The sequence below is a fragment of the Fusarium odoratissimum genome, assembly GCF_000260195.1.
Source record: "Fusarium odoratissimum NRRL 54006 unplaced genomic scaffold supercont1.36, whole genome shotgun sequence".
Classification (NCBI taxonomy): domain Eukaryota; kingdom Fungi; phylum Ascomycota; class Sordariomycetes; order Hypocreales; family Nectriaceae; genus Fusarium; species Fusarium odoratissimum.
Window position 1 is genome coordinate 268,565 of NW_022158719.1, and position 23,424 is coordinate 291,988.

The following is a 23,424-nucleotide window of genomic DNA, read 5'->3' on the forward strand; positions in this document are numbered from 1 at the left end:
CGTGATCTCGGCTTCATGGTCATCGGAGGCATGGCTCCGAACTGCAATGGCCAGCCACATCATTTCGCGGGACAAGGGTAGATGACGCGGGGAAGAGGTATGAGACAACCAGTAGGACTTTGACCCGGCACTGATCGGTAGAGAGCCCCCGGGTGGTAGAAAGCGGTCGACTGATGTTACACTGACTTGCCGATCACTCGTGGTACCTCCCATTGCTACTGAGATGGAATAGGGTAAACAACATGGGAGGGAGGAATCTCAATAGTCATATCATATTTGGTCCCAATAACTCGATGCAATTGACAATAATCATCGATTCGTGACACTTCTCAACCATGAAGTCCATGTCGCTCTATGTGTTGCTAGCCTTTTGTTTGACTCTGGGCTGGTTCATTTTGACCCTTGTCAATGTCATTCGTTGCCCCTTGAAACGAGTGCCTGGACCGTTTCTTGCACGATTCACAAGACTATGGCTTCTGAAGCAGGTGTACTTTGGGACATACCCCAAGACCAGTATCGAACTCCATAGGAAGTATGGTCAGTTGGCTCATTGGAGGCGTCTACTCAATCTGACAGTCAGACCAGGGCCCATTGTACGCATTGCACCGAATGAGTACAGTATCGACGATCCTGCAGCAGCCAAGATAATCTATGGCAGTGGTCGAGGATTCACAAAGGTCCGTCACGAAATGGCATGATACTATCAGAAACATAGCTAACAAGCTTGAATAGTCTCCCTGGTATTATGCCAGCGGCAATCCCATCAGCCCACTCCCCAACATCTTCGCCGAGCCGAATCCTCATATCCATGCCCAGGCTAGACGAAAGGTCGCAGCTGCGTACTCGATGACCAACTTAGTCCAACTCGAGCCTTTCATCGACAAATGCTCCGCTGTTTTTCGGGACCGATTAGAAGAGTTTGCTCGGTCTGGTGCCTCCGTGGAGATATCCCACTGGATGCAGTGTTATGCTTTCGATGTAATAGGCATGATGACGGTGAGATACGCAGCAGTTGTTAGCTAGGATACAGTTGACTAAGTCTGGTAGCTCGGAAAACGATTTGGCTTCTTAGATTCCGGCGAGGATATACAAGGAATCATGTCGTCTCTGAGCCAGTACCTGGTTTACTGTGCCAATGTAGGGGTATTCCCAGAGTGGCACAAGGCTCTTTTTCGCAGGCAAATGCGTTCAAAGACTGTATCTGGTTTGACACATGTCCGAGAATTCGCCAATGCGCAACTCGAAGAAAAGCGCGAGAAGGTCAAGGCAGATGAAGAAGCCGATGGCCATGCAGCAGAGGACTTCATCACCAAGTTCTTGCGTATTCAGACTCAAGATCCGGCAAAGGTTACTAACGCTGACATTAGCTCAGTATGTACCATGAATATTGGTGCTGGTTCTGACACAACATCCATCAGTTTGACTTCAATCATCTTCAACTTGATCAAGCACCCGAGAGTTCTCGAACGACTCCGTGCTGAGATCAAAGAGCATGAGACTCAAGGCACAATATCGGATCCAATCAAGTTCGCTGAAGCCAACCGACTTCCCTATCTCCAAGCTGTCATCAAAGAAGGCCTACGGATGCATCCTGCCACTGGGCTGAGTCTGGGCCTAGTCGTTCCACAAGATGGTGCAATCTTGGTAGGGCAATACTTTCCTCCAGGAGTATGTATTTTCTTTGTGTGGATGTACAATTTGTGAAGTGAACTAACTCTGATAGACTGTCGTCGGTATAAATGCATGGGTAGCCCATGCCAACACCAAGGTGTTTGGTCATGACGCCCGTGTATTTCGGCCCGAGAGGTGGCTCGATTACCCAGAACTGGTCAAAGAACGCGAAGCATATTTTATGACTGTAGGTGTATATTTCAGCCCATCTTGCGGCAACATAGTCTAACACTTCCCCTCAAAAGTTTGGCCTAGGCTCTCGCACATGTCTGGGCAAGAACATCAGCCTTATGGAGCTTTCCAAAGCTGTTCCACAAATAGTTCGGCACTTTGAGTTTGTTCCAGACACAAAGTCCGGAGAACCCGAGTACGTGACGGAGAATGTTTGGTTTGTCAAGATTAGGGAGTTCCATTGTAAGGTCTACAGTAGACATGGGCAGTGATATTACAATGGGTATCCTTGGAAAGCAGTGTGCCAACCACGTCATGGTCATGATGGCCCAAAAGGAAAGATTGATGAGATATCCATGAGATTATCCAGAAATCCATTGTCGACAACTATATCTGCCATGTCGAGCTCATTCAACCATGTCATCGCTAGTTGATCCGTGCTATGATCAAGAGAAATCCTGCGCACCCATTAATAAAACTCGATGGGAGTTTGGTAGACTACTACGTACCGTTGCATAGGTTCAGTCACCATCTGGGGATATCCTAAAGGTTCAGAGGGTTGTAAAGTGATGTTCGACGTTTCCTCGACACCTTCGGCAAGTCCACACTGCTGTAGCTGGAATAATGTCTCCGGGATAAGATGCTTCGGATAACCAGATACGCTGATAGCCAGGAGGATTCGCAGACACTGCTTCGCACGAGCTTGATGTCCATCCATGTGATATAGCCCGCAAGCAGCGACGATGACTTGAAGTGCCTGCAAGGCGAAGAGATAATCGGCCATGACCAGGCTGGAGGCGACTTTGTGAAGAACCATGGTTTCCAAAATCTCAAACGTTGATTCAGCGGCAGACACACAGGTCTTGGCAAGTGTAGCGAATATCGGCCGTTTGGCTGACTCAACATGCTCAATGCCCTGTAGTAGATTGCATAGAAGGAAGGGCTTGGTCACGAGCATCATGGCGCTCCAGTAGCGAAGGTGGAGAAGGGATACGGACCTTCTGTAGGATAGCGATATTGAGGGTGAGAGATGGAGATGTGGCGGTACGTGATCTAGCCAGCTCTGCAGAGCGGCCATGGCGTCATTAAAGTGAGTGTTCGATAGCTTTTGTCCACCGTGAACAGGTCCATCGTAGAGATTCTGGCGTATACTTTGCGTTATCTGAGCGAGACGTATACACTGTTCGAGATATCCGTTCGGCGTGTGTGAGCCTGGGCTGACAACCTGGTGGCGTATTAGCGAGAGATCAGGGGTTGGCTTACACTGAGCACGTACAAACTCGGATGGCAGAGGGGGTTTCCAAGAAGTCTCGTTCGGTGGGCTATTCATGCCTGGCTTCCCTAGGGCGAGAGAGAGATCTTGATCAACGAGGTACAATGTCCACCAGAGACGTCTCGCGTGAGCTTGGCTTACAACGCCACTCTTTGTGGAGTACTTGTCAAGATGCAGACCCAGAGAGAAAGCGATGCGAACTGCGAGACCGATGTGAAGGTATGCCGAATTCGTAAAACCGTTGGAGTGGAAGGCCAACGACTGCAAGATCCGTGTCAGTGGTGATGTCAACAACCCTCGAGCAGAGGGACTCACCAGCACTATCAACGCCCGTATACTATCCAGGTCTGCTTCATCACATACCCTCGTCACGAGCGACTTGGCCATCTCCAGTGAGTCATGCGCCCGTTGCCCATTGACCAACCCATTGGGCGACGGCTCACACGAGGCGCAAAGAGCCACTATACTATGTAGCGAACAAAGCCACGACGCAGTTATCTGTCCAACATCACCAGAGTGAGTCGTCTCAAGTCGAGTATAGAATGACTCTGCCGAGTATATCCAGTACAAGCAGTGGACCTGCTCAAAGAAGCGAGCTGCGCAAGCGGACAGCAGATCTTGCGATGGAAACTGGCAAGGATTCCCAGGTGACGATGCTGCATCCGTCAGGGGAGACTTGACCGATGGCGGACTGACTTTGAGCATCCCAGGTATCTTGTCCCTGTCCTTCTCTTTGCTTCTTGCCCCAGCGCCCATTCTGAGCATCCATGACCTCACGGCGCTGTTGAAGCTAGCGCCTGACTCTGCTCCCATATAGCCTGTACAAATCAGTACATCGAACACGGCGAATAGTAATAGAGACACGCACGATACTCCCCGTGTGCATCGGCCAGTAGACAACCCAGGTCATGATGAAGATTGACGATCTCTGGCAGCAATATCTCCCCTTCCTCAGTCTGGGCCTCTTCTACATCGTGCAGCAAGACCTCACCTTGATCTATCGCTTCATCTCCACAGTCTAGGATAGAAGTTTCTGCCGATACTTCAATAAGAGACATGGTAGGTGTTGAGACATATGTCTGTGTCTTAAACGCGGGCTTTTTGTTCTCGTCGATCAATCGTCGCAGATTCGGTATCGTCAACTCCTCATCTGGGAAGCAATTACTGCAAAGTTCACGCAGGAGGCGATATTCCTCCTCCGAGACAAAGTAGAAGGGCTTCTGGCGCCGTTTCTCCATGTCCACCGAGCAAACCTCATCGATGCTGCGGCAGTAATCACATGGGCCATCGGCATCTCCACTCAGCGTCAGTCTTGTTGCGTTTGGCGATTTGAAGCCTACGTACCAGGTTTATTGCACTTGGGAAAAAGTTAGTAAGACGCACATTGTGATAGGCTCGGCAACACTTACCTTTGTCTTCCTTGACTTGCAGCGATCGCAGCTGATCGCCGTCCGACTCACCCTCGATTTCTTGGTGACTTTGGAGCTTCGGGTCGACATAGCGTCGTACAGTATAGTAGCCTGGCTACAGGACAATGAGAAAAGGTAGATACTATCAAGGACGATCGCGGTTTGGGAGAGAGGAGGTTCGCCGGGGGAGCTGATTGTCTCCACTACCCCAGAATCTAGATCGCCAATGTGTGCTGGCTGATCGCTTAGGCTTAATTGGGCCCCCTATCAACTGACCAGGGCTTCCCCGCACCTGGGCCTTGGGGCTATCCTACCAACTGGACTTCAATTCACTAGCGATGCCATAACCAATACAGATTGTCGCTTTGGGTATGGCCAAAGGATGCGGGGAAGGCTGAGCTCGGCATAAAAGAGCGGCAATTGCATGCCATTCACCAATTTCAACTTACTCAAACATTGAGAAGAGCCGCCCTGTAAGCGCCAGGAGGGTCTACATACAACCGCTTTCGTAAGCAGATAAATATTCCCATCTACCATTATACTCAATCTTTTATTCTATGACTTCCATGTAAGCGGTAGATCTCATGTCTATTAATCGGACTTGTTGCTACCATTGTCGGTCCTCGCCTCAGGCTCAAAGTAAGGTCTCAATAGCTCATACGACTGACCAAACTGGTACTCCTTCGCCCACTCCCAAGGCGTCTGTTTCTCGGTCTCATCCGGTTCATAATGCCTCATCAAGCTCGCCAGAATTGCTTCGTGACCTTCCTCAGCAGCGACCGTGATGGCATCCCATATATGCTCTTGTCGGACACTCCTTGACGAGTAGCTCGCCTCCAGGAATAGCTCGACAGTCAGGTGACGATCTTGCCTAGCAGCGATGACAAGAGGCCGTTCATCCGACCAGCAATCCATAAAGACGTCCGCGCCGTGCTTGACGAGCATTTCTATCAATGCATCGTTATCATCATAACCGTCGGGTTCACACCCGCTTAGTGGAGAGAGAAGAATGCGATCATCCACGTTAGGATCTGCCCCTCGCTCGAGTAGAAGCTTTACAACATCCTCATGGCCACTCTCAGCTGCCCAGCTTATTGCCGTCAAGCTTTCCGCCTCGTCTTGCGCGTTGGGGTCAGCACCTGCATCGAGAAGGCGTTCTACGATGCCTAGGTATCCTATCATAGCCGCGTGCAAGATCGCTGTAAACTTTTCCTTGTCCCTTGCATTTGGGTCAGCTCCGTGCTTCAGCAGCAGAGCCACAGCTTCATCATTGCCCCGTTCAGCCGCGATCATTAGAGGGGTCCATCCCTCCTCGTCCGCCAAGTCGACGTCTGCGCCGTTATCAAGCAGAAGCGACATTATCTTGATATGAAAACCAAGAGAGGCCCGAAATAGCAGTGTTCGTCCCTTCTCATCCTGTTTGTCCATAGAAGCGCGCTGTTGTAAGAGGCTGGCTACTATCTCCGTGAATCCAAGCTCCGTCGTGTGAAATAGTGATGTCTGTTCCTCGTCGCTCTGGGCATTGGCGGCGTTGATGCCCTTTTCCAGGAGTTCCTCAACGATATCCAGACGCGCCTCTTTCAAAGCTTGAAGAAGAGCTACTTCCAGATAGAGGTTCCCGTACGGGTTTCCTGAGTTCAGCCTCTGATATAACATTGCATCGTCCAAGGGACTGAGGTCCGACTGCCGGGAGGGGTCTTTTGGCGGCACAGGTTGCATGAAAGGTATGCCTGGATAGAGGTCCTTGTACTGGTTTACCAAGTCCAGCTTCAAATAGGAAATGGCATTCTCTAAGGAACTGAGGTCTGCCTGCCCCGATGATTCCGTCGGTGACATGGTGCTTTGGTAGGTCTTTTTAGATTGAAGACTTTATTGCGATAATTCTTTGGGAAAAATCCTTCTATTTGAAGCTCCTGAAACTGCGTTTGGACCATGTCTGTATCTTGCGCCTGCCTGGGTAGGCTCCACATATTCGGATGCCGCCGGTGCTCACGGACGCCGTGCCATACCATATTGGACAAGTTAGAGGAGCCGTACCCACCAAATTAAAGGCCGATATCGCGAAAACAAGATAGATTTACGTTAATCTTTACACTACCTCTGCTCTGCCTAAAGTTTATTTCGCATAAAGTGGAACATTGGTCTCTATTTGCATTTAGAATATGTACAAGTCCTGATATGGTAATCCGTAATTTAAAGTTTCGTTCCATTTGTCCTCTTCTATCGATATCATAATAGCTGGCATAGATAACTAGGAATACTTCCTTGACTGGAGCCGGCTCCTTAGTCAGGCTTATCTGTCTTTCTAGACCATCGTATTCCGCTATAGAGTCAAAAACTCAAACTAATTCAGAGGTGCTATCGGTTTTAAGAACCCTGGCGCGAATTATTGGGGCATCTTTACTGAACCAGCCGGCAACAACTACCATTAAAACAATAGCGAGCTGCAAGGAAAAAGTGACAAATCTGATGGCAAAGCTTCCCGTGGTAGGATGCAATATGGCGATTTGCGTAAATGAGAAAATGAGGTCGTAGTTCATGCGGATCAACTGAAGGACTGTGGCAGGCGCGGCAGCCATCATCAACACTTCAGCAGAGCGGTAGCTTATATCTTGTCGAGCATAAGATATGTGTTTGCCAGCAGGATATAGCCAGACCAGAGTCCCGAGCATCACAAGGAACATGATGATGTTTCCGGCCTTGTCGAGAGCTTCGTTCTTTATGTTGTTCGGCATCGTTGTATCTCGCATCCCGCCATATGCTGCTAGGATCGTGCCGATGTTGTAGATGACGTTCACCGCGATGACCATTATCTTATTCCTTTGACGTTTATATGGGAATAATGGGAGGGTCAAACTTGAACAAGGTAAGATTTAATGCAAAATGCCAGAGTGCATGGGGGGGGGGTCACATACGCTTCGTAGATCAAGCCAATAATGGTTACCGATAAGGTAGCCGTGCAGGCAGCGGCGGCCATCATAGCAAACGCTGTCGGAATATCGGGTTCATTACGCCGGGAGAGGTAATAGATGTCCGAACTGATTCGAAAGATAAAAAAGACCATGAAGGGAGGAAACCACGCCTTGCCAGTTTTCCGGTGTTTATACGCAACATATAGGGCTGGGAACAGCAAGATGATGAAAACAATAAGGGCCGTAGCGGATAAACCGATACACGCTGTCGTGGGAGGGCTGGGAGGTTGTGAATTGGTGGTCGACATGATCAGCTAGTGAGGACTTGGTGAATGTAGAAACGGTTTAATGTGCGGTTGTCAACTCGATGGAAAACCGCAGAGCCAACCCAAATATTTATCATCTATCAGAGCCCTACATATCGACAGTAGAATCTCACTGCCCAGCCCCCTAGCACAGCAAAAGGTTAACTGGAGCCAAAACAAGAACCCTAAACCCCAGTGAAACTGTGTCAGTTTCTGTGCCAACAACAGTACCCAGCCTCGCCTCACAAGCGTTTCCTAATTTTAAACGGTTCAACCGCCTGGGAGACGTCAGCAAGCGTTTCACCGTTCAGGGACCTTGGCCTATCAGCTCGACTGGCGTGCTCTTGATACGACTTATAAAGACACGCAATGCGTAAGCATGTGGCGCGGCGGCCCTTGCAAATCGTGGTTTCGTTCAGGGCGAGCCGCAAAACAAAGGCAGATCTGAGTGACTAAGCGGGAGAACCATCTACTACCGCACTTCCGCCGGCCGGCGCTAGGCAGATCTCACGGCAGAGCTACCTCGCTTATAATAGATCATCCCTCGTATCCTGGACTTGCCCCGGTTTCAGCCCCGGAATAAACTTTAAACTGGCAGAATATCAAGCTTTGTCCCTTTTCGCAAATCCTCGCTCTAGGTTTAATATACCATCGCGCGCTTAACCTTTCTTATCTGTGTTGTGATCTGCAATCTAAGCGCTTCCATCAAGGACGTGACACACTTGTCAGGTCAGCCAGCTCAGAATAACAGTCTCGAAAACACACTTCGGGCAGCGTACATTACCCACACAGTCTTCGTATCAACACTACTCCATTGCTGTGAGATGTCTCTGGCAGGTTTCATCTAGATAGAGTTCTGCCTTGGACCTTTTCTATAGCTTCCCTGCCAGCTGAGGTCTCCACGAGAAACAGAGTTTACTCCCAAACGGATCATGCATTAGCTCTGCAGATCCAAAACAGCCCTTCCCGCCAAACTCCCACTTTCCATCTCCCTAAAGACGTCCGTCAGCTCGCTCAGCTGCCTTGTCTGATAATGCACCGTAATAACACCTCTGGCCGCCAGATTCAGCACATCGACTGCATCCTGACGATTGCCCAATATCGACCCAACAATCTTCAGCTGCTTCTGAACAATCGGCCCAGGCATTGCGCTTGCGATCGCAACAGGCTTTCCCCCAGGCATTCCAACACCGACTAACGTTCCACCGGGTCTCAACAATTCTAGGCCTTGAGAGTATGCTGCATTGCTTGACGCACATACAACTACTGCATTGGCGCCGAGATTATCTGTGATCTTCTTGACGTTGGAGACCAACTCCTCGCCGGGCGTCGTAGCATCGATGAATATCTCAGCACCACTCTCCTTCACCACATCTTCCTTGCCTGCTTGATCGATGCCAACAACGCGATATCCGAAGGCTTTGGCTGCTATCTGCGTGACGAGATGCCCCAAACCACCTCCGGCGCCTGACACAACAACCCAATCGCCTGGACTGGCACTCACCTTACTTAAGGCTGCGTACGATGTCAGACCTGCGCATAGCATCGGTGCGGCTACTTCGGAGCTCACGCCGTCAGGAATAGGTGTCAGGTATCGAGCTGGCACAGTGAGGTATTGCTGGAATGTCCCTGGGTTGAACATGCCGGATACAGACTGTTTGGCACAGAGACCGTCCTCTCCAGCGATGCAGTAGACTTGAAAACATATTAGTCAATCATGTAAGTGAAGAAGAGGTTACATACCACAGCTACCGCAGATATCTCTCAGCCATTTGACTCCAACTCGATCTCCAACTGCGAAGCCGTGTATATCTGCACCCTCTCCAACCTGAACAACTGTTCCAACACCTTCATGACCGCCAACCTGAGCTACATAGATCGTATCAGAGGCGTACACTGGTCATCTCAGAATGAGACTTACTGGCAGGAAGCGAAAAGGGCATTCCCCAAGAGTTCTTCATGATGGAAAGGTCTGAGTGGCAGACGCCGGAATGAGAGCTGTAACTGTTAGCTCGTGTCCCCGGGCAACAGTTGAGACTCACAGCTTCACCAACACCTCTCCTGCGGATGGGCTGGGAGTCTCAATGTCTACCACCTTGGTGCTAAGTTCACCAGGTTTGTCGTAGACAGCAGCCTGGTGGGACGACGGGGCACTAGGGACGATTGCCATGATCAAGTTTTGACGAGTACAACCGGTTACAAGATGAACAAGAATATAGTCCGACTTGAGCGGAACTACCTTTTTGTTACTACAAGGTTTGTGTAGCACAATATTTATTGACATAATGATGTTGTGGTTCTTGGTATCTCTAGAGCTGCCCTTCGGGTCTCCTTCCGACAAGCCCGGAGGAGGTCTTGCGAGTCGGAAGCATAGAAGCGATAGCCATGGACACGCGAACCACTCTCTCCGCGCCAGAACCTTCAGTACTCCAATGGCAATTTAAACAGCTTTATAGCGTTAGTCCTTCCAACTTGCTGTTTCGCGTCACCATCCAGGTCCACAGTCCTCCACCACGCCTGCGCTTCTTCAATGTCTTCGTATGGTGTATCTGTTAAGATATTAGCTTCACCGTGCAATCAATTTTGTGCCAAGAATCGCTACCTATAGAGTACATGCATCTGTCGAGCCCAATTGTTTCAATGCAGAGCTTCAAGCCAGGAGTAAAGAAGTTTCCTGAAGTCGTGATGTAGACATTATTCTTGAAGTAGTAATCGTAGTCTTCCTTTGACGGGCGCGTGGCCTTTTTACTGGGCTTGTTGTACCAGTGGCTGGCTCTCCAGAGATTCAGAGGTATGCTGTTCGCAGTGTTATTGACGTTTCTTGCCTCTAAGATGGCAATCTATACTTCTCTCCTAAATGCCCAGCTACGATCTTTGCGCCTGGAAATCTGTCAAAAACTCCTTTCGTCATGTCAGTCTCAAAATCAGTGGATTTGCATCGTGGCAACTCACCGGATGAGCAAAGCGCGTAGATATGATACGAAAGATCAAGATGAAACTGAACAGCTGCGCCTTGAAGATGAGGCCGATCTCCATACAGCGACCCAGGTTGGAGGTCTTTGATCGACACGTATCTCGGATGCAAGTAAATCGGAACATCCAATTCTTCAACCTTGTTCCAAAACGGGTCATACTTGGCAGTGTCAAAGTACTCTCGTCCCGATCCTCCCTCTATGCTCTGATAGTCATTAACAAGTCCCCCGAAGAACCCCAGTTGTTTGACGGCTCTTTCCAGCTCCTGGGCAGCTTCCTCAGGGTCATGCATGGAAAGAGCTGCAAGGCCACCAAATCTCTCTGGTCTTTTCGCGACCTGACATGCCAGCCAGTCATTGGCTTCTTTGGCTGTTTTCTCTGCGAGTTCGGGATCCGTTATGCCTTGACAACCCGGTGCAGTTAGTGACAAGAGCATGTACTCGACACCTTCAGCATCCATAGTTGCGAGGCGTTTGTCGTGTATATCAAGTAGCTTCGCAGCGTGGGCTTCAAGAGCCTTGTTGCTGCTGTCGCCAGGGTTGAGAATGGAAAAGGTTTCTTCGAGGAGCCATTTTGTTGACGGTGTAATAATTGCCTCTTCCATGGCGATGGTACCTGGCTTTGGCATAACGGGTGAAGTTGATTGTCAATTGAACGTTTAACTTTATTGAGTAGATTGCACTACGAATGTTGGGCATAAAATTAACCACATACTACAGCCCATAAATAGAAGGCCACCATCAAGGTAACAGACTCTCCGTAGACTACCTTATTGGACCTTTGCTCATCTCTCCTCCAGCGAGTCTGCATAATTCATCACATGAAGCTACCCTGTACCGAGCCGAAGAAGCTGCCGGAAATAGACCAAATGGAGGGGCTATCGTGAGGGGCCGTCGGGGATATGCTTCCGACAAAGGTCTCCACTTCAAAGGCTACGAAACAGAGACCGGCCTAGAAGTGGAGACAGCCGAGCATGGCCCCAATGCTTGGCCTCACAAATCCAGAGCAATCTATCTATAGAGATCAAGACAAATAACTAGAGAATTTGGCCTTTGCTAGAGCTCGCATCTTGGACTGTTTTCAAAACATATGTCGTGTTAATTGATTCATTCTGTTGTCCCTTATCTTATCTCAATCACAATGGCCCACATTTTCGACGTTGCACCTCTTATCGATAGCGGGTATGTGGACGGAAAAAAGGTCGGCAACCAAGTGAAGTACCCAGACAGTGGAACCTTCAGCGGCTTCAACAAACCATTTCGTCTGGAGGGCGACATCTTGGATCTCGAAGTATCAGGAATTGTTCCGCCTGAGATAAATGGGACGTTCTATCGAGTTCAACCAGATCATCGCTTTCCTCCCGTTTTTGAAGATGACATCCACTTCAATGGAGATGGCAATATCACTGCCATTCGCATTCAAGATGGCCATGCAGACTATAAGCAGCGCTACGTCAGAACAGATAGGTTCTTGGCGGAAACAAAGGAACGGAGAAGCCTGTTTGGGAGATACCGCAATCCCTTTACGGATTCTGAATTGGTCAAGTCAGTCATCAGAACTTCCGCCAACACCAACATCACCTTCTGGCGAGGAATGCTTCTAGCCTCCAAAGAAGATGGCCCGCCATATGCCATGGATCCAGTCACTCTGGAAACCATCGGGCGATATGATTTTGAAGGGCAGATCCAATCGCCAACAATGACTGCTCATCCCAAATTCGACCCCGAAACGGGTGAGATGATCTGCTTTGCCTATGAAGCTGGTGGAAACGGAAACGATGGATCCCGCCAGATCGCTGTCTGGACAATCGATGCAAATGGTGTCAAGACCGAGGAAGCTTGGTATGAAGCGCCCTTCTGCGGTATGATCCACGACTGCGGCATCAGCAAGAACTACATCGTTCTGCCCATGACACCACTCAAGTGCAACCCAGATCGACTCCAAAAGGGCGGGAATCACTGGGCATGGGATCCAAAAGAAGATCAATGGTACGGCGTAGTCCCGCGGCGAAACGGAAAGCCCGAGGACATTATCTGGTTCCGCTCTGATAACGGTGAGTTGACTCGGCGATATGATAAGGTGCTTACTGACATGTTTGGTCAGCATTCCACGGCCATGTTGCAGGGTGCTACGAAAACGAAGACGGCAACATCGTGTTCGATCTAACAGTAGCAGATGGCAACGTGTTCTTCTTCTTCCCACCTGAGGATACACCAGCTGGTACTGTTGCGAAGCGGAACCGTTTAAACAGTCCCACCAAACGCTGGGTGTTCAATCCCAAGAGTCCTTCGGGAACACGCGTACAGGCTAGTGAAGAATGGGACACCAGTGGTGAATTCTCCCGTATCGATGATCGCTTTGTCACCAAGAAGTACAACCATTTCTGGCAAGCCAAGATCGACGGGTCTCGAGAGTACAACGCTGCTAAGTGCGGTTCACCAGCTGGTGGACTCTTCAACTGTCTGGCTCACTATACATGGGATGAGAGAACAGAAGATATCTTCTGGGCCGGCCCTTGTGCCACATTCCAAGAACCATCATTCATCCCCAAGAAGAATGGTGCAGAGGGTGAAGGTTGGCTCATTGCATTGTTGAACCATCTTGATGTCTTGCGCAACGATGTAGTCATCTTTGACGCACAGAACCTCGCTGCAGGGCCTGTGGCTACGATTCATCTACCGATGAAGCTTCGTCTCGGACTCCATGGCAACTTTGTGGATCAGGCGGATATAGAAGAATGGCAGACCAGGAGACAGCCAGGTGGGGATGTTGGTCCCGTGAGACCGGCTGAGAAGCCATTGCCCTGGCAGTCGGAAGCTGACAGCACATGAGTGTCGACTGATCACTTTGTGAGAAGGACCGGACTGTTCGGTTAGGGTTGGGATTGCATGTAATATTGATCACTGGACTTCTTTTTCTCAATAATGAATTTTAAAGTTAAGCTTCCTCCTAACAGATACTTGATGCACGTCAAAACTATAACCCCACATACGCGAGCAATATCACTATCGTGAGTCTGTCCACTTAAATCGTGGTCTTGGGCCTCGTGAGCGTGCAGGAGATGATATTATCAGTTCTGTATCGATACACAAAGAATTACTATTTTAAATAGAGGTATCTCAGTCTCAGAGATATCACATATCGGTGTCCTGCATTCAAGGGCTTAGATCGTCCGTTCGTGCCTTAAATCCGACCTACCCCCTGTTATGATATCAGCGGAGGCCTCGGATAAGTCTGCAGGTTGCGATCAAAAGGCTCCGAATATGCAGTGACTATGCGGCATCATTAGAACGCGTCACTTCTATCAGGTATTCGGATGGTTAGATTTTGATGATGCCGGGTCACTTAGGGCTCGGAAGGAACGTCAACTGCGGGGATGTCATCGGACTCATCCTTCCGAAGGACGATGGATTATTCAGACGCCTCCAAGTGGGACACTTGACCTGTTATTGAAGTGGGGCATCTTAATGCCGGTCGTTGATTTTATAAGTGTCTAGGCCAATGTATGTGGCATCAGTAGTCCACTTGTTACAGGAAAGAACACCATCTCACATCTCCTCCCCAGTGTAGCTTTTAAAAATGCCTGCTGCAAAAACCCCACGTGATATTGAGACTCGTCTCTTTATCAATGGCGAGGTATGTAATATGTCCAACTGGGTAGAAGGGATGTGTTATTGACCAGCGTTTAGTTCGTCGAGTCATCTGATAAGAAGACGTTTGAGTTGAAGTCTCCATCAACTCACCAAGTTGTAGCTGACGGTATGCTCAGAATCCTCATTTCGGTCATGCAATGTTACGAGACATCCTGACTCGGTTATAGTCCACGAAGCAAGTGAAAGTGACACCAACGCCGCCGTCGCAGCAGCCAAAGCCGCATTCCCAGCTTGGTCCGAACTCTCACCCAAAGACCGAGGCCAGTACTTCAAGAAGCTTGCCTCCCTCATTCTCGAGTCGCATCATGAGTTAGCATATCTCGAAGCCATTTCTATGGGAAGACCTGTGAAGGGATACTTTGATGCTTTTGCCGCTGCTGACACGTTCAACTACTATGCCGAAGCTGGAGCGGTGGTTCTTGGAACTAGTAGTCTTAATATGCCTGGACACTTGAACTTTACTCTACGGCAGCCTTACGGAGTCGCTGCGGCGATTATTCCATGGAATGTGCCGATTCTGTTCCTGGCTCTCAAGGCAGCTCCTGCGCTGATGGCAGGCAACACTGTGGTTTTGAAGAGCAGTGAAAAAGCACCACTGACTGTGAGTGCTTACCCATGTTCCTATGACTTCTTTTACCGGCTAACACCCAACAGTCTGCGAAAGTCGCACAATTGGTCCAAAAGGCTGGCTTCCCACCAGGTGTCTTCAACATCATCTCAGGCCACGGCAAAACATCAGGAGCCATTCTTTCCAGCCATATGGATGTTCGAGTCCTCAGCTTCACAGGATCAGGTCCAACAGGTCGACTCATTCAAGCTGCCGCTGCAAAATCTAATCTCAAGAACGTCATCCTAGAGCTTGGCGGAAAGTCTCCGGCCATCATCTTCGACGACGCTGATCTCGAAAAAGCAGCTGCTGAGACAGCACACTCTATCCAGTGGAACAGTGGGCAGGTTTGCATGGCAAACTCCAGGATCTACGTCCACGAAAGCATTGCAGAGCCTTTTATCGAGTCGTTCAAGAAGAAGTTTCAGGTCATCGCAGCTGGTGACCCAACTGATGAGAAGGTCAACCATGGACCTCAAGCTGATGAGATCCAATACAACAATGTGCGATCATATATCGAAATGGGCAAGACGTCCGGTAAACGCATCCTCGGTATGGACCATGAGGCCACTCCAGATGGCTATCTCATCCACCCAACAATCTTCGTCGAGACCCAAGAAGACGCTCGAATCATGAAGGAAGAAATCTTTGGTCCGGTCGTCAATATCAACACTTTCAAGACCGAGGCTGAAGCAATAAGCAAAGCCAATGATACAGAGTTTGGCTTGTATGCTGCGGTGTATAGCAAGAATATTGACAGGGCAATGCGTGTTGCAAAGAGGTTGGAGGCTGGCACCGTTGGCGTTAACTGCACTAGTCCCACGCAGGCAAAGGATATGCCATTTGGTGGATATAAGACGAGTGGTGTTGGCAGGGAGGGAACGACGGTCAGTCTGAATAACTTCTTGGAGACCAAGACAGTACTGGTCAAGTTGGAGGAGTTTTAGTATCATGAAGAGTTCTTAGATAGTTCATTAACATGTCTCATTTTTAATCATCGAACCATCACCCTCATCCCCATCAAGCACTCTTACCACTGGCATTACTCCAGGCATATCAATATATATTTAGGTAGCAAAGGCGTAATATACTACAAACCATACTAAATAGCCTTTGCATAAGCATTTACCCACATCTTGGTAGATCTGGGTTTCGCAAGTGCTCCTCGCTCAATCAAGTCCATGTCGTAGTCTGTCATCCCCTCCGCCAATTCAAATCTGTCGAATTCCTGCAACGTCCTTGCTATGCACTTCATAATATGCATCCATGCTAGGCCTCTACCAATGCATCTGTAGGCCAAGCATGTTAGCCATAATCATTCCCGTTCCTCACGTGGTAGCGATGGAAAAGGCGAGCCCTTACCCTCTTTGGCCAGCTGAGAATGGGACAAAAGCCCGGTACATCCTATCCTTCTTTTCGGACGGTACGTTGAGCCAGCGCTCAGGCCTGAATTCATCCGGATCTTCGAACACTCCCTCGTAACGATGTATGGTGTACGGCTGAGCTGAGATGACGGTCTGTTGGGGCATGTTAGCTGTAACTGGACACTATCAAGGTTCGAATGCACTGGGATCTATCAAGCACTATTGGGGAGTTTTACGTCTGGAGGGTAAGAAACGCCTTCAAATTCAAAGCCCGATTTCGGCACGACTCGTGGCATTGGTGCTGGTGCAGGAGGATAAACACGAAGAGTCTCGCGGATCACAGCATCCAGGTACGGGAGGTTGGCTAAATCGGTACTTGAGTAGCTCTTACCGAGGCTGCTCAGCTCTAGCCGTAGACGATGATCCACATCTGGACGTTTAATTAAGATCCAGATAAGATATGTCAGGGTAATAGAAGTGGCTTCGGACCCAGCAACGCTGGTAACATAACAGTCAGTATCGCTATCAGTGCGACCGGACTCTGGACTATCGACTTACATAAAGCCGTGGCCAGCAAGTGCAATAGACCAGGCTGAGTAGCCTTCTTTTGGCTCCCCAGTTGTCGGGTCCAAGAAGCCTGCCATTAATGACCCTTGCTTCTTTGACATATCCTGCTTGAGGTAGTCTTCTACACGCTCCTTTGAATATGAGAACACTCGTTGCAGTCCATAATAAGCGTCTTTCAGTTTCTTGAAAGGTAGATAGGGTATCAAGGGTATGATTGGCGCGAACGTGTTTTGCTGGAAAGGTTAGGAACTACAGAGAAGGGAATAAGTATTTCTGGACTACCCACAAGCCCTATAAGCATAAAAGCGTTGTTGAAATCAACCACGTATTGATGCTCTTTACCTGATGTTACTTGGTCAAAGCTCTTGTTAAGGGCTAGATCTCCGATAACGTCTAACATAAAAAACTTACTACGGAAGCGTTAGGATGGTGTAGCTTTGGGGGAAAAAAAGAGAAACACAGAATCTTACAAAAGTCCAAATAGATCAACCTTCCCTCTTTTCTTAATAACATCCATTAAGATATCAAGTTGTTCGTCGTATTTTGCTTCGTACTGCTTCATGCTTCCCGGTGAAAACATTGGCTGTAGATCGCGACGCTCCGCCATGGCTTGCTTGTGATTAACATAGTTGAATAGACCGGCATATTTTGGCCCAAGACCAGGCTGGATAGTCGCATAGAAATCTGACTTTAAAAAGCTGCTGCACTTTGTGACAAATACGTGGTGAAAAGCTTCAGGTGAAGCTACAGACACCTGATTTGGTCCGATGCGCACAACGTTACCGTGCTTCTCGTGCAATCCATGGATAACACGAAATCGGTCATCTCAAGATAGATGTTAGAACAGCTTTGATATCCGCCTGCCCTTATTTGCTGCGAGTTAACTCACTTTTCAAGGAATGGTAAACTTCCCATGCATTGCTGGTGGCGGCGAGCCATGGGCCAGGGAATTTGCGCAAGGGACTGAGATACAATCGATAAGTAACTCGACAGAGGAAGTCGATCAACTTGAATAATACAATAGCCAGTGCCAAAGATGTAAAGACCTGGAACCACTTGTGCAATTGATGAACGTAGAGGTGCCATTCAAGGCTTGAAATTGTAGAATAATCCATTGTTCAAGATGTTCTCAAAGGTTTGCTGAACGATGGATATTGCTGACTTGCACTCCTTGAGAGTCTCTTAAATCACATTGGCAAGTGTCATTGATATTCTATAAACTTGGACATAATCATCTTGACCCCAAAAGGTAGGCATTCATTCACTCCCCACTGTGCTCCGACGCTACGTATCTAGTGGGTACTAGGAATCTGCATCCCCCTCACTTCCGTGCCGGTCCGGAAGTGAGGGGAGGTGGAGCTCTATTGGCCGGACACGACGGACTTGTCTATATTGTAATGCTCACATTGGAGAATGGGCTATTTAGGGGAAGGCTGAAGGCGGTTATGTCGGGAGCTCGAAGCCACTAGCACCAAGACACAATATTCAGTACAGACATACACAACAGGGCCTCAGTCACAGCTGTTGTACGTCAAACCATGGGCCAGCAAATCAAGAACGAGAAGCCTGCTCCGCTCAAGATTGTTATCTGCGGAGGAGGAATCGCTGGCTTTGCAGCAGCACTGCTCTTACGTGAAGAACACGACGTTCTGGTCCTTGAGTCTTCATCATCCAACGAGGAGCTGGGTGCCGCAATTACGCTCTCCATCAATGCGACCAGACTTTTGAGAAGAAGTTTCGCGCGCGCAGGTTTCGACAAAGATCTCGCCCATTATGTCGAAGCTGAAAAGGTGCCCTACCCCTTTCGCTGGTTACACTTGTGTAATTCACTAACGCCTCAAAGTTCCAAGAGCTCCATTGGAAGGACCTCTCAGTGCTCCTGGAATGGCCAATCAGTGCAGTCACTCAGAAATATGGTGAGCCGTGGTGGTATTTCTCTCGCAAGGACGTCCACGCCGAACTTAAACGCGCTGCACTCTCCGCAGATGGCTTAGGAACGACACCTCGCTTAAAGACTGGCGCCCACGTCGAAAGAGTCGACTCGAAAACTGGTTCAGTCTTCCTCAAGTCCGGAGAATCCTACAAGGCTGACCTCATCATTGGCGCGGATGGGATTCGGTCTGTGAGTGGCAATTCAGTGTTTGGCAAGCTCGAGACAACACCGGAGGGCCTGTCGGCATATCGCTGCATGATCCGGACAGAGGAGCTGAGGAAGAATCCTCAGACACAGGTTTTGACTGACAGTGCAAAAGTGCTCATGGTGATTGGTCCCGACAGAAGGATCGTTGTGTACCCTTGCTCGAGCTGGGACTGGATGAACTTTGTGTGCATCTATCCAGACACTAGCGACCGACGGCTTCAGTGGAGTAGTGAAGTCGAAGTGCAAGACATGGTGGAAAAGTTCAAGGAATTTCATCCTTCCATTGTTGCAGCCTTATCGATGGCTTCCAATGCGGGAGTCTGGCAGCTGCGGCAGCGCGTGCCTTTGCCGACGCTGGTTAAGGATTTTTACGCGCTGGTAGGAGATGCAGCGCATGCAATGGGCCCACGTACGTCTGCTCTTTTCCCTGGAATCAATGCTTTCCATAGAGTCCTATATGAGCATCCAATAACGTTTCGCAGATCAAGGCCAAGGCGCCTGTCAAGCCATAGAGGACGCAGAAGCTCTTCGCATAGTCTTGAGTGGTGCCTCGAGTGACGATGTTGCATCGCGACTCAAGATATACGACGAGTTGCGCCTCCCGCGCATCACCAAGGTCATGGAGAATACGAAAGCAATGGCTCCGCGGGCCACAAACTCGAAGGAGGTCGAGTTCAAGACTACGCAGACATACAGTGAATACCACTGGGGCTATAAAGTGGCTGAAGAAGCGGTGGATCTCATGCGTGCGCATGGACTGGCCTTGAAGATCCTCAACGACGCGACTGGAGAGGTTGGATTTGAATGATGGTGTTTTGTAGTGAGATAACCATAGTAAATATCTAACATGGACTGATAAATTCTTTATAATATCTTTCTAATTCGCTGTTGCTCGAGGGGATGGATACTCATTTAAAATGAGTCATTATGGTTTAGCTGGTAACGATTTCTATAGATAGATTAATGTATCTGAACTTCATAAGCAGTAAATACATGGGGTATTAGACTGCTTTGCGATAATCAAGGACCATGAGTATGCAGAGCCTTAACTGAGCCGTCGTGGCTTGTGAAGAATCTATGTGTATACTCCCATCAGTGAAGACTTCCTCCGAGGCCTTGCCGCTATTATTCTCCTTAGTGCGGCATTTCTGCTTAGCCATCGCACCCAGGCCCGACGCCAATTAGCTTAGCACTAGCCAGGGTGCAAATGACTTGTCGGTAGGTGACCAACCGTTGCAGGGCCATCCGTGTGGGCGGCAGGGTTGTCGGCCAAGGTGGAGGTGCCCATCGGCTCCACTAGTGGACTATCCCGTCGATCCCGTGGTAGAAGTGCGTGAACTCCTGCCAGGGCTGGAGTGGCCTAGCGAGGAGCCCAGATCCTCCATCAGGCCGATCAGATTGCCTACTAAAAGCGGTGGGGCGTGGTCCGTAGAGAGTAGGTTACCACGTAGAGTATCAGCCGCCAACTGCATAATTAACACGGGATCTGCGAGCGTACAGAAAGTCCCTTTCACTCCCGTGTACGGAGGATGGCTTAGACCCGGTGTACCATGCCCTAGTGTGCAGAATGCACGGGCGTCGTCGTTTTCCTCTCCGTCTAGCATAACTAGAGTCATGGAAGAGTTATCGGTTGAACCATTGCGATTGATTCCATCAGAGATCACGATCACAGCCTGTGTAGGGCTTCGGTTGCCAAGTATGCTGCAAGTCCAAAGGACAAGAGCAGCATGGTATGTCGCCACGGCATAAAAGTTCTGCAGAGCCGTAGGCGGAAACTCACGAGCCCTTCTGAGAACCTGGCCAGCGTGCCACATTGCAACTCGAGCGGCCGATGATTGCCCCCACTCACTTACGACAGGCGCTACTCTCCTCGCCTCGCTTTCGCCTTCTTTGCCAGCAAACCGTTGTATATAAGCCATAGGAGTGTGAAGAGCCATCATGACGTATTCCAGAAGGAAGCTGATCTCGTGATGTGCGACGTGTCTCTCACAGTACATACGGATAGTCATCAGATCGTGGTACAGGTCGCGTTGTCGGCTCATACACCATGAATCCATTCGGCGTCTTTTAGCCTTGGGGGCTGCAAAGAGGAGAGCGAATTGTTGCTGAAGGTCCCATACCTGATTGGCAAGCGCATGGATAGCAGCAAAGCAACAGAGCTGTAGGTCAGCCTCGCCACTGCATGTTTCGAGGACTGTGACATCGGCCAGAACCTCGGTAAGTAGGAGCCGCCGTGATCCACTATTACACCGCAAGAAATCTTGTCTCCATTCTTTGGAGCCCTCTGCAAACCATAGGCTGGGCGGGTAAGGAACCGCCATGTTCAGTTCGGCATAGCTAATCGTCGGTGCCTGGAAATAAGCCATCGATACCTGAGAGTCATGGATGAAAGCGCGAATTGCCAGGCGCTTTAGTGACTCCCTCATGGCCCAGGACTTCCACACAATATCAAGCTCTTGAGCCCCCTGGTCGAGACATCCCGCCAACTCTTGCTCAGGTGGTGAGGAGAAAGCGCCAGCTTGGAACAGCATGGTATATCCTGGCTGCATGAAGCTGCACGCAATCTCAGTTTTCCGCTTGAGGCCGCTCCAGGCTCCGACTTCCAGGGCCCTCAAGTACGCCTGCAGGGCTTGCAGATCTCTCGTGGTGCTATTGTCACTCTCGTATAGCTGGGCCATTGCCGCACGAAGTATCTCGTGCATGACCAGTCCTGTCACCTGGATCCGACGTTCCGGGACGATGACTGCGCCAGCGGCAATGATTCCAAGAAGTAATTCCGGTCGCGCATGAAAACATGAAAATGTGCTTGGATGGATGCTCGGTACTAAAGACGCGCTCTCCTGGACGAAGAAGAACCGCACAAGGTCGTTCAGTAACTCGGCAGGTGGAAACGAGTGTATAGAAAAGTGGGAAATCTTCATCGCGGTTACTAACACTAGCAGATGGTCTCTGCATGCGTCGTCCAGCGTGCTACCCATTCTTCGTCCTGTCGAGGCTTTCATCAAAAGGGTAGTTCTCTCTCTACTATTGCCTGCGCCAAGGTTGATAACGTCCTGGCCGTGGAAGGAGTGCTGGAACCTAGAGGGGTGCCATGACGTCCAGGCACAACGTTGGTATGCTTCTGACCGGCTCCTGAATAACGAACCAAGATACCGATTATTGGTTAATGCCGAGTCTGCATTGTCGTTGGCTTTATCATGAGCAGCTACTCCGGTATCACAGCTGGTCATACCACCGGATGTGCCCACAGTTAAGTCCAAGAGTCCAGAATCGAACCATGAAAAGTCCACGTCCTCAAACATGGATGAAAATGTGCAGATATCTCCGATAGTAGCGCTCTGTGCCTCGATATTTGTATCATTCGCAATCCGTTCCCGGCTTTCATTCAGCATCATCACTTCTTGCTGATATAAGCTTCTGAATTCTTGATTGGCTTCTGATGACCTGCTCTGTCTGTCTTGAGACCTCGCATTGAGGTAGGTCAGGCCAAGACTGGAATCTGACAGCCTGCATTCTATACACTTCGCCTGACACCGTATACAAGGCTTCAAGTCACTGCACTTTGCTTTGGCTCGCACACAAGCATTGCAGGCTTGAGAAGCACGATCCGTTCGCCTTGACCCGTCCGGTCTGTCCAAATCTCGAACATGAGCCGACTCATGTCGCTGACGTAAGTCGGCGCGATTGAACCCCTTTGGGCAGAGGCGACAGCGAAATTGACGATGATTCTGGTGAGATTGGACATGTCGCCGAAGGTGGTCGGGTCTTTCATAAGACTTGCTGCACACGAGACAGACGTGTTTGTCGCTCTGGTGGGACATTTGACCTGCTGGTTGCAGACAGAGAATTTGACTAAGGACGAAATCAGGTTCCGGCGGACCCTTTTGAGTCTTATAGCCTGTCTATTTACCTTAGTCTACTGGAATAGTGAGTGTGGGGATGTGGGCTCCCGAAGTGCGGGGGAGAGTCTAAGTACGAGGTAACTACGGATACAGCTAGTCAAAATAACTGCTTAGGGACAAATACAATATTAATAAGACTAGAGGAGGTTCAATAGAATATAAACTATTTAAGCAATTAAAACATTTTATTATCATTGTTAAACCAAGTAAGTAACCTTGTCTCTTCCAGGCACTTTCTACCACTAATACGTTTTGGCAATTTAAGACATACTTAGATAGCAAAAGACGGAGCATCGTCTAGCAAGTCTCCAAGGTTGAGGATGAAGAATGAAACCCAGTCGATGTCCCAATCATGACAGTGAAACCGGAAAACTCGACACAGAACTGACTGCCAAAACGGGCTTCTGGACGGAATGCTGGAGGAAGCCAAAATATCTTGTTGTTATTCCATAAGATCTAAGTCCCATCATCGCTGAG

General features: G+C 49.3%; 11 protein-coding genes across 11 annotated transcripts; 4 read left to right on the top strand and 7 right to left on the bottom strand.

The window, feature by feature from the left end:
- Positions 1-335: 335 nt before the first annotated feature.
- On the top strand, positions 336-2,114 carry FOIG_13859 (uncharacterized protein; the record flags this gene model as incomplete). The annotated part of the gene is made up of 6 exons (XM_031215033.1): positions 336-537; positions 586-677; positions 733-996; positions 1,048-1,668; positions 1,724-1,858; positions 1,917-2,114. 6 exons carry the CDS (start codon positions 336-338, stop codon positions 2,112-2,114), a joined length of 1,512 nt encoding a protein of 503 aa, XP_031055304.1.
- A 197-nt stretch (positions 2,115-2,311) lies between these two features.
- On the bottom strand, positions 2,312-4,614 carry FOIG_13860 (uncharacterized protein; the record flags this gene model as incomplete). Its single annotated transcript, XM_031215034.1, has 6 exons — positions 2,312-3,067; positions 3,119-3,376; positions 3,431-3,933; positions 3,984-4,409; positions 4,460-4,472; positions 4,525-4,614. The coding sequence occupies 6 exons, from the start codon at positions 4,612-4,614 to the stop codon at positions 2,312-2,314; spliced, it is 2,046 nt and encodes a 681-aa protein (XP_031055305.1).
- A 501-nt stretch (positions 4,615-5,115) lies between these two features.
- Positions 5,116-6,360, bottom strand: FOIG_13861 (uncharacterized protein; the record flags this gene model as incomplete). Its single annotated transcript, XM_031215035.1, has 1 exon — positions 5,116-6,360. One exon carries the CDS (start codon positions 6,358-6,360, stop codon positions 5,116-5,118), a length of 1,245 nt encoding a protein of 414 aa, XP_031055306.1.
- Positions 6,361-6,863: 503 nt separating this feature from the next.
- FOIG_13862 (uncharacterized protein) lies at positions 6,864-7,744 on the bottom strand (the record flags this gene model as incomplete). The annotated part of the gene is made up of 2 exons (XM_031215036.1): positions 6,864-7,380; positions 7,440-7,744. 2 exons carry the CDS (start codon positions 7,742-7,744, stop codon positions 6,864-6,866), a joined length of 822 nt encoding a protein of 273 aa, XP_031055307.1.
- Positions 7,745-8,678: 934 nt separating this feature from the next.
- Positions 8,679-9,911, bottom strand: FOIG_13863 (uncharacterized protein; the record flags this gene model as incomplete). Its single annotated transcript, XM_031215037.1, has 4 exons — positions 8,679-9,436; positions 9,485-9,610; positions 9,663-9,739; positions 9,784-9,911. The coding sequence occupies 4 exons, from the start codon at positions 9,909-9,911 to the stop codon at positions 8,679-8,681; spliced, it is 1,089 nt and encodes a 362-aa protein (XP_031055308.1).
- Positions 9,912-10,162: 251 nt separating this feature from the next.
- Positions 10,163-11,342, bottom strand: FOIG_13864 (uncharacterized protein; the record flags this gene model as incomplete). Its single annotated transcript, XM_031215038.1, has 4 exons — positions 10,163-10,290; positions 10,344-10,537; positions 10,588-10,642; positions 10,694-11,342. 4 exons carry the CDS (start codon positions 11,340-11,342, stop codon positions 10,163-10,165), a joined length of 1,026 nt encoding a protein of 341 aa, XP_031055309.1.
- Positions 11,343-11,854: 512 nt separating this feature from the next.
- On the top strand, positions 11,855-13,545 carry FOIG_13865 (uncharacterized protein; the record flags this gene model as incomplete). Its single annotated transcript, XM_031215039.1, has 2 exons — positions 11,855-12,767; positions 12,818-13,545. 2 exons carry the CDS (start codon positions 11,855-11,857, stop codon positions 13,543-13,545), a joined length of 1,641 nt encoding a protein of 546 aa, XP_031055310.1.
- A 748-nt stretch (positions 13,546-14,293) lies between these two features.
- Positions 14,294-15,921, top strand: FOIG_13866 (uncharacterized protein; the record flags this gene model as incomplete). The annotated part of the gene is made up of 4 exons (XM_031215040.1): positions 14,294-14,350; positions 14,404-14,473; positions 14,535-14,968; positions 15,022-15,921. 4 exons carry the CDS (start codon positions 14,294-14,296, stop codon positions 15,919-15,921), a joined length of 1,461 nt encoding a protein of 486 aa, XP_031055311.1.
- A 411-nt stretch (positions 15,922-16,332) lies between these two features.
- On the bottom strand, positions 16,333-18,020 carry FOIG_13867 (uncharacterized protein; the record flags this gene model as incomplete). The annotated part of the gene is made up of 6 exons (XM_031215041.1): positions 16,333-16,491; positions 16,575-16,836; positions 16,897-17,138; positions 17,192-17,315; positions 17,376-17,730; positions 17,795-18,020. The coding sequence occupies 6 exons, from the start codon at positions 18,018-18,020 to the stop codon at positions 16,333-16,335; spliced, it is 1,368 nt and encodes a 455-aa protein (XP_031055312.1).
- Positions 18,021-18,312: 292 nt separating this feature from the next.
- On the top strand, positions 18,313-19,853 carry FOIG_13868 (uncharacterized protein; the record flags this gene model as incomplete). The annotated part of the gene is made up of 3 exons (XM_031215042.1): positions 18,313-18,695; positions 18,749-19,454; positions 19,528-19,853. Exons 1-3 carry the CDS (start codon positions 18,444-18,446, stop codon positions 19,851-19,853), a joined length of 1,284 nt encoding a protein of 427 aa, XP_031055313.1. The 5' UTR covers positions 18,313-18,443.
- A 273-nt stretch (positions 19,854-20,126) lies between these two features.
- On the bottom strand, positions 20,127-22,866 carry FOIG_13869 (uncharacterized protein; the record flags this gene model as incomplete). Its single annotated transcript, XM_031215043.1, has 1 exon — positions 20,127-22,866. The coding sequence occupies one exon, from the start codon at positions 22,864-22,866 to the stop codon at positions 20,350-20,352; it is 2,517 nt and encodes an 838-aa protein (XP_031055314.1). The 3' UTR covers positions 20,127-20,349.
- Between the last annotated feature and the right edge of the window lie 558 nt (positions 22,867-23,424).